At 42.7% G+C, this 8,599-nt stretch overlaps 2 protein-coding genes across 2 annotated transcripts in view; one reads left to right on the top strand and one right to left on the bottom strand.

Moving 5' to 3' along the window:
- The window catches only part of LRRC10 (leucine rich repeat containing 10), an 842-nt gene extending 197 nt beyond the window's left edge, over positions 1-645 (top strand). The window contains 3 exon segments of the mRNA XM_009696429.1: positions 1-346; positions 349-490; positions 492-645. The exon segment at positions 1-346 is cut by the window's left edge and continues 9 nt beyond it. Of these exon segments, the coding sequence (XP_009694731.1) occupies positions 1-346; positions 349-490; positions 492-645 (642 nt within the window).
- Positions 646-3,239: 2,594 nt separating this feature from the next.
- CCT2 (chaperonin containing TCP1, subunit 2 (beta)) overlaps positions 3,240-8,599 on the bottom strand; it is an 11,004-nt gene continuing 5,644 nt past the window's right edge. The window contains exons 9-15 of the mRNA XM_009696428.1: positions 7,860-7,963; positions 7,066-7,185; positions 6,349-6,477; positions 6,151-6,254; positions 5,027-5,126; positions 4,211-4,352; positions 3,240-3,546 (exon numbers count right to left, since the gene is read on the bottom strand). Of these exons, the coding sequence (XP_009694730.1) occupies positions 3,516-3,546; positions 4,211-4,352; positions 5,027-5,126; positions 6,151-6,254; positions 6,349-6,477; positions 7,066-7,185; positions 7,860-7,963 (730 nt within the window). The 3' untranslated portion in view covers positions 3,240-3,515. The remainder of the gene's footprint in view (positions 3,547-4,210; positions 4,353-5,026; positions 5,127-6,150; positions 6,255-6,348; positions 6,478-7,065; positions 7,186-7,859; positions 7,964-8,599) is intronic.

Here is an 8,599-nt window from a genome sequence, read left to right as displayed (position 1 = left end):
CTGAGCGACAACAACCTGAACCATCTGCCCCCCGAGCTGGAGCAGCTGCAAAACCTGCAGATCCTGGCACTGGACTTCAACAACTTCAAAGCGCTGCCCCTGGTCGTGTGCACGCTGAAGCGGCTGTGCATCCTCTACCTGGGCAACAACAAGCTCTGCAGCCTGCCCCTCGAGCTCCGGCTCCTGCAGAACCTCAAGACTCTCTGGATTGAGTCCAACTGCCTCCGGTACCTGCCCGAGGTGGTGTGCGAGCTCAGCCTGCTCAAGACCCTGCACGCCGGCTCCAACGCGCTGCGCACGCTCCCTGCCCAGCTGCGGTGCCTGCAGGAGCTGCGTACCATCTGGCTGTGCTGTCCGACTTCCCCCCCGTGCTCCTGGACATGCCTTTTCTGGAGGTGATCGACGTGGATCGCAACTCCATCCGGTTCTTCCCCAGCCTGGCTCACCTCCCCGGCCTGAAGCTGGTGATCTATGACCACAACACCTGCAGGTAAAGTGGCCAAAGGGGTACGCAGGGTGGGGAGATGGTCAGAGGAGACCCCTGAACCCCGCAAGCGGTCTGGGGCCGTGATAGAAATCAAGCTTAATGAGAAACCGTCGCCACCTCCTGCCACCAAGCCCAAGCCAGAAGCTGAGCCGTGCTGATGCTCAGCTGCCCGCTCTGGCAAAGGCAGCGGCACGCTCACACCACCGCCCAGCCTCTGCTTCTGCCTTACCTGCTGGTGCTGGGAGCACCCCACCGCCTGGCTGGTCCTCAGGAGCAGGTGCACCGGCCTGCAGCCAGGGAACGGCAAAACCCTCTTGCAGGGACACTCTCTCCCCGTTGCGCAGCACCCAGCACTCCCTCCAGAGCAAAGACTTCCTCCCTTTCCCCCTCCTCCTGCGGGGACCACTCACGAGTTCACAGTAGAGATGAAGACACAGTTTAGATGTTTTCCACAGGTGGACTGTACAGAGCACATACAGACTCACTGCTCTTCGCCCATGGCTCGCTCTTCTCCCTTCCACCTTGCCGAGGTGTCCGAGCTCAGCTGGAAGGCACCATTCAAGGTGATCGCTGCTGAGAGTCACAGCTCTGAAGTAACCCACAGCATTTCCTCTCAAATGGCTTATCTGAAACGCAGCAACAGCTTGAAGGCTTCCCTGCCTGCTGTGTGGGAAGCAGTAGTGGAACCCTGGCCACACTACCAAGGAAACGGCATGTACGTACCAGCAAGCTTCTCTTACCGCTGCTGCCTTCTCCTTCCTGGAAAATTTGCGACCACTTGTTTTGTTATTGCCAAGTAGGATTTCAAATGACAGTGAGGAAAGCTAGAGGCCTTGCTGCTGGTTTTTATGTTACTGACAACGCTGCCTGTAAGGGCAGCTGCACATACCAAGTTTTCATGCAGTAGTGAAGAAAACCAAAGCCCAACTGAAATGGAAACGTCACAAGAGCTGTAAAGGTAAATTTGCATGAATAAAACCTGCCACTACAGGCTTGCATAGAACTTGAAGCAGAGGAAAACTTTACTCTGTTGACTTCAGCTGTGTATTTCTCCAGCTTGCAACTCGGACCAGTTCAGATCCCCTTCAAAATGCACTGAACTCTTTTAAAGTATGTTTTGTTCTAATGGTGTAACACAGGTAAGAAATCTGGTTGAAAATGACATTTTTAGCTTTTGATTCCATAGCACGGATCACTGAATTTGATAAAAGACAGCTTTTTCAAAAAGGGTGGTGCAGAACAGCCACTTCCCTCTCTGCCTCACTCATCAAATGGAACTGTCTCACCAGCACAGGCTGCAGAAGCAGCAGTTGACTTCCCAGAAAAGGTTTGATTCAATGCCAGTGCGTGACTGCTTCATGTCATTTACATGCTTGAAAAATTATCTGGAAACATATAGCCTCTGCTAGCACTTGCTGTCTTGTTAAATCACATCTGAATTTGGATAGTCAAACTAAATAAAGTATAGTAGCATCTTGCTTGGTTAAACCATCTTTCTTTGGAATTAACTGAATTCTCTCTTTCCAGAAAAATTCTTTATCTAACCGTGTTCCGACAAATGATTTCTTCCTACAAAAGAAAATTATTCAGTAGGACAAGAGTTTGGGGCTTTTCTAACATCCAAGTTCAATGTTTTATTTCCTATGGAACTGACCCGGTACTTTATTTATCTGAGGGGGTGGGGAAGAAGGTGCTTTCACCTGCTTGTCAATGGTTTGTACTTAACGCAGCACTCTCTACAGTGTTGTCACTTCTGAAGATCTGAAGAGAGTCAGTTCGGAGAGTTTGGAGGAGTGTTCTGTAAGCAGATTCTCTTCATTTCAGGAAATCTAAGGGGAAAAAAATGTATGCACAGATATTTTCTTGATTTCAAATTAATCTTCCTGCTTTGGCAGACTTGCCCTGCTGTTTGCCAAGGTGCTGCACTGTACTTGCAAGGGCCGGAAGGGTCACAGCGCCCAGCCGGCGCCTCTCTCCGGGCTCCCACACAGACAGCACCTCCGCTCGTCTCTGCTTGCAGTCATCAAGAACCCATGTGAAGACGGCTGCGGGCATCACCAACTTCTTTATGACCTCAGCATAAAGAAACCAGTCCAATTAAGAAACATGTTGCCTTTGCAGCAACTACTGGAATAGGAAAGAGAATATAAAGATAGGCTACAATAGACACGAAAGGGGCAGGGGGCGGAGGAAAAAAAGGGAACACGGTGCAGCCTGGCACGTTGTCCACTACCTGCTCTCTGTGGTGAAGTCGGCCCAAGTCCAGTGCTTTACAGTTAAACAGTGTCTGGTCCAGGATGTTGATCTCTCTCCCAAACTGCATCTTCCTCTCAACTCCCCTCAGCAGAACTCCTATCTACATAAAATCTGTGGTGTAAAAAGCTGTAAAATCCCTTAAGTTGTAGTTCTGGGCATTGACTAAGGTTCCTCTTCAGCTTTTTCTCTTCATCATCCAAAAAACAAGTAATACTGCAGTATCACTAGAAAAGGGTAACACTTCACTTCAGAGTCTGTTTCTAGGACCCCAACTCAAAACCTATGCAGCCAGGACTGGGATAAACGGCTCACCCTAACGCAGCAGGTCCAGCCGAACCAGCAAGCTACAAAGGCCTGAGAGGTTATCGTTCGAACCGATGGCCCAGTCACCGCTTGAAGCGTCTGACGACTGAGGATGTGCACCACAGCTGTTCGAACGGAACTGCCCTTCTTGGTTCTACACAAAGACAAATACAACTCTGACGAATTGGAATATTTTTTTTTAATTATTATTTCTGTGTATTTTAAGTGGAACCTGGAGAGGAACAGAAGGAATAGGGTTTTATAAAACCCGTTTTACTTGAAAGTGATTTCTTTCCCACAACACATATAAACTGAAATAAGTTAAAACCAACGGAAGACAGTTATTTCTTGCCATTGATGGAGATCTGCTTGTCTCAAGCTTCTGTTCCGTAACCTCACAAACACTAGATCATTACAAAAAATTACTAGGTGAGATCTGGTCCACATATCCTCAGGTACTGAAGAAAATTTAACATGGGCGATGGTCTGGTACACGTTTTCTAGGGAGAAAACAAAAAGTCAGAAAATTGCCCCCCAAGCTAGCGTCCACCAGCCTCCCCACCCACCCTTGTTTTTAATTGTTATTTTGTGTTCAGCACTAGCTTTATCTCACACCACAAAAGGCAGCAGCATCTCAAAGCTAATGCACCACCTTTGACCAAAGGCAAAAAAACCTGTGATTCACAAAACAGTGCAAGCTGCCTGGTAGCGGGCACACATGGGATAACATGCCAACAAGAGGCATTTCTTCCCAAACTTTTTAACAAAGGTGGTTTTGTTTTAGCTGCAGATTCTACTTCAGAAGCACCTGAGCATTCCACTACAATTCTTGCCAAAAGAATAAAAAGCAGCACGATCCCCTACGTTTCCGTCAGCCACTTCTGCAGATGTTTTAGTACTATCTACGGCACATGAGTAGCTGGTGACCTAAGATTAACTAGGCATTGCTCAGGCACACTCATTTAAGCACACTGACAGCTCTAAAGGCCTGTTCATATTGCTAATGGAAAAAAAATCATGCAGCATGAATGTCAGCATGTCGGATGTCAGTCTTCATTTCAAATAAAATATTTTTAGACCAAGACTTTTCTGCACAGTTACTATTCCACAGAAGGAAGTTACTCTATAGCACTGTAACTGACTGTGTAGATACTCAGATCATACCTTGGTGCTGCTTTAATAATGTCATCTACACGAAGAATCATTTCTGCTGCTTCAGCTGCGCTCAGCAAAACTTGTCTCTTGACTTGGAAACTTTCTGTTACTCCCAAGACTGCCATGTCTCCAATGATACCCTCTTTCATATCTGGAAGAAGAGACACATTAAGAGGTTGGGTTTTCTTTTTAACTTTTTTTTCTTTTAAGGAAGTTACAAGAAACTGACAGTATGGTAACTTACGTGCTCAAATGAACCACACTGACAGCAAGGGAAGTATTAAATAGAGTCTTTCACTTCAAGGCTCCTGATTTAAGTACCTAACATGTTGCAATTACATACAAAAAAGTAATGATGAAAACTCTATACACTGGGAAGAGGAGACAAGATCCCAACAGGACTCTCAGCACTATTTCCTTAGGGATATCAACTTCAGAGGTCTTCTCCAGAACTTTTTTTTAAGCTTTTTTTGGGTGGAGGGAGGCGTTTGGTTGTGTTGGGTTTTCATTTGTTTGTTCTTAAATCGATGCCTTTCTTTTTAAGGTTCATGTAACTAAACTCAATGTAAGGAAGGAAAGTGGTTTTTACAGGTGGAAACCATCCCCTTCAAAAACACAGCTTTTCACTCTGTTGTGACAAGTCTGGTAAAATGACAGAACAATGTAACATTGTATGCTTATGTTCTACACAAGGCAAACAGAAATCAACATACTCTGTTCTTCCAGCTGAAAATATCAGCAACAGACAGATGTGACCAAGTTTAATAAGCCTAACTGCCCTCCCCAACAGAAATCCACTAACAGAAGTAATACCAAGCCCCTTACCAAGTCCATAAGTAGTCTTCCCTTCGCTGTGAGCAGCTCTGAGCTGGGCAACCAAATCTGCACTGTCATAGCCAGCATTATCAGCTATTATTGTTGGGATCTAAGGAGATAAACACAGGTTGCTTTTAATTAATGCGGGGATTGATCCCTAGTAAACATGAAACATACTTTGATATTACTAGTTCACTATTCGGTTTCAAGAAGAGGAAGTTTCAAAAACATGGCAGATGATCTGTTACAGTGATCAGAAGACAGGGAAAAAGGAAAAAATCAAATTACCTTTCTAAGGATTTTGTTTAAGTTCCTGTTACAAGAGAGCAGCTGAGAGGACAGAAGCACGTCAGCAGCTTTGTCAGTTCATTTTACATGGACAGAAAGAAATCTGTCTCTTTCTTATCATTTCAGACTACAACTGGAGATAGGGTTTCATTTTAAGAACATAAGCTTGCTGGTAAGCATTAACCACCAGATGATTTCGTTCACTGTTTAAGCGACAGCACTGCAAATTGCACGTGCTGAAGAAGTAATGCCGAGTCTTACCATGCTCTTTAATTTTCTTGGGAGAACTGTTTTCCTATGGTCTTTCATTTCCTAAGAAAGGGTTTCCCTAATTTAAATTACAGGAAGGCAGTTTTTCTCAAACTGACAGCCTGTTAGCACAGTAATATTCTATAAGTGTTTCTTGTGATAACCTCATTTCCTACTAAGATGCAATTTCCAATGCAAGTCTAGAAACTTCTAGACAGTACTAGAGCATGAACACAATCAAATAGCACTAGATAATCCATAGAACAGAAGGGTTGCTCTTTTCTAAATCAGTTGTCAACTGAATAGGTCGGTATTTTTATGTGCTATTTCTGCAAGAACCAATTAGAAGAGGACTAGCATATGAACATTCAGAATTCTGTAACGTGCAGAATTATTAAAAAACGAAGACTTTTTTTCTAAGAGAGAAAACAGTAACTTTTTCCTCTTTGTTCATCCAAGATGTGCTACTAAATTTCACTTCTTTACTTTTAGACAACCCAAACTTTGAAAGAGAAGCAACTACCTGCTGGCAGAAGTTAGTAAACTTAGCGAAACTTTATGTCTATTAATCCAGCAATCTGATTAAACAAATTTACCATTCGTAAAGCCTTAGCAAAGGACTCCATTGCAACAGACTCTTTGCCAGGTGTTCTCATGGCAAGTTCTGCAACAGCGTTGGCCATCAACATCTCTGAACAACCTATTCATTGAAGACAGACAGATGTTTTATATCTGACTTGAACAGCAATACAAAATGTGTATCATGTACAAAGTACAAAGAAACTAGTATTCACCTCCACCATACACAGTTCTGGTGTCCTTCACAGTCTGGGCAAGAACACAGAGAGCATCGTGCAAAGACCTCTCTGCTTCATCGAGAATCTGCTGTGTTGCTCCACGCAAAACTATGGTGCAAGCTTCACCTAAACAGCGCAAATGCGAAAAGATGTAAAAACAACCAAAGACGCAAAAAGAGGTCATCTCAAAGCATTTGTAATGGTTTTGCTATCACTGCAGTCCAGTTTTACATAGACCAATGGGGGGGGCGGAGAAAGCAAGCATAATGACATTTCACGGGTAGAATGAAATGATGTATGCTACACTATTGCTTTTATCAATGAACTGTTCCACACCACCTTTTTTAATTTAATAGAAAATTAATGTTATCTCAAAACAACCCCTTGGAAATTTACAGTATTGGCATTTACTAGAACAAGCTCTCAAGTTCTTGAAGCATAACATGCTGCTACTTTTCTTGTCAATTTGATCTCCCAAAGCAGAAATTTTGTTTCCCATCCTTACAAATATTTATGTTTGTTTACGTAACAATAAACATACACAATTTCAACCACGAACACACATCTTTGCAGGATCTTTACTGAAGAGCAAGGGTTTAATAAAAATGATTATACCAATCATTACAAAATTCCTATGCCATCCTGGTCACTGAACAGCGTTAGCAGAGGGTTAACACAAATTTTACAACATGCCGCTAGTGGTAAAACACTCACCCATTGCCACTCCAGAGAAATGAATGAGTTTATCTTCTCCAATCATGACTTCTTCAATAAGCTTGCAGCTTCCTAGTTTTACCAGCTCAGGGTGATCAAAGGTCGATGCAATTTCACCACCTACATAAGTAAGATGATACAAAAGTCAAAGAGCTCACGATGCAAGCATCCATTCTGGCAAGGTCTAATCAAGGAGGTAGGAGAGAGGAGGGAGATGAAAAAAAAAAAAAAATCTTCTTCATAATTGCCCCAAAATAAATTTAAGTTAACAATACTGATAAGCCAAGTTTTTCCAGTGTCAACATATGGCACCAGAAACCTTCTGCTGATGTTGATAAATCCTGAAAACACCAATACTTTGTTTCACATCACAAGAACTACAATAGCTGTAATGCTTTTGAGTTCTGTCTGGATAAGAGACTAAATGTTGATCTTTGCCAGTGTTAAAACGTCAATCATTATGCAGGGAGGATTCAGAATCAAAACAAGACATTTTACATGAGAAATACAACATGAAGATAGACAGAAACTGAGTTACTTGCTTCTGAAAAAACACTGGCAGTTATATAGCAGTTGATAAATCAACGAAGTAATTTCAAAGTTTCTTATGGCCAATCTCATAAGGTCCCCCATATACATCAGTATTCAAGTACTGTAAAATAAATCTTATTTGGAGTACTTTTCACATTCACAGATTGTCTTAACAGTACAAACTAGGTGAACAAGTATTAACATTTACTGAAGATCAACTAATGTGACCCTCCAAGTTTCATACGACAAGGTACTCTACATACCTGTAACAAGAGCCAGACGTTCAACACCAGCAAAGTCTGCATGCTCAATAGCCATGACGCCAGCAGCTCCAAACAGCTGTTCAGGGTAGTTGTAGATCAACTGTCTACAATTAAAACACAAGCACATCTTCCCATTACCCACGGAACAAACCTTTTAAAACATCACAGTAACAAAGGACACCTGATTCTCAGTAGCATGGACATGCAACAAGATTTCTGAAAGCTACAAAAGCAGTCAGTACATGAAGCACCTGCCACATGTGGAATGTTACACCCCACAGAAGCAAATGCAGTAGCAGGAGAACATACAAAGCTAAAAATAAAACAAAGCAGAAAAATTCAAACTATTATACCTCTTTGAAATACCCTTCCCCTGAAAACACACTATCAATGCACAGAGACCCATATACTTTAAATTCCAAGTCCTTTGATCCTAAGTGCCTGCTGGGCACTTAACTGCCTATTCTAACAGCGCGCATTAGAACAACATGCAAAGTAACATCTTTAATTCCTTCAGCAATACAAATCCAAACAGCAGACAACTCTGTTGGAACAATAAATGGCCAATCTTATAACACATACAAATAGAAGACCACAAAGAAGAGTATGTATTCCCTTATTAATATGTATCCCACTGTCTCTAGAACAAAGTAGCCATCTAAAGCTGAATCGTCAATGACCATTCAGGAGTGCTATGCCCAATTATTTTTCCCTTCCAAATTAAAGATTGAGTGTTGCAG

The sequence above is a fragment of the Cariama cristata genome, unplaced genomic scaffold (assembly GCF_000690535.1).
Source record: "Cariama cristata isolate BGI_N322 unplaced genomic scaffold, ASM69053v1 scaffold8683, whole genome shotgun sequence".
In the NCBI taxonomy this organism is placed as follows: Eukaryota; Metazoa; Chordata; class Aves; order Cariamiformes; family Cariamidae; genus Cariama; species Cariama cristata.
Note: the sequence above shows the minus strand (reverse complement) of the source record. Positions and strands in the feature narration are given on the sequence as shown.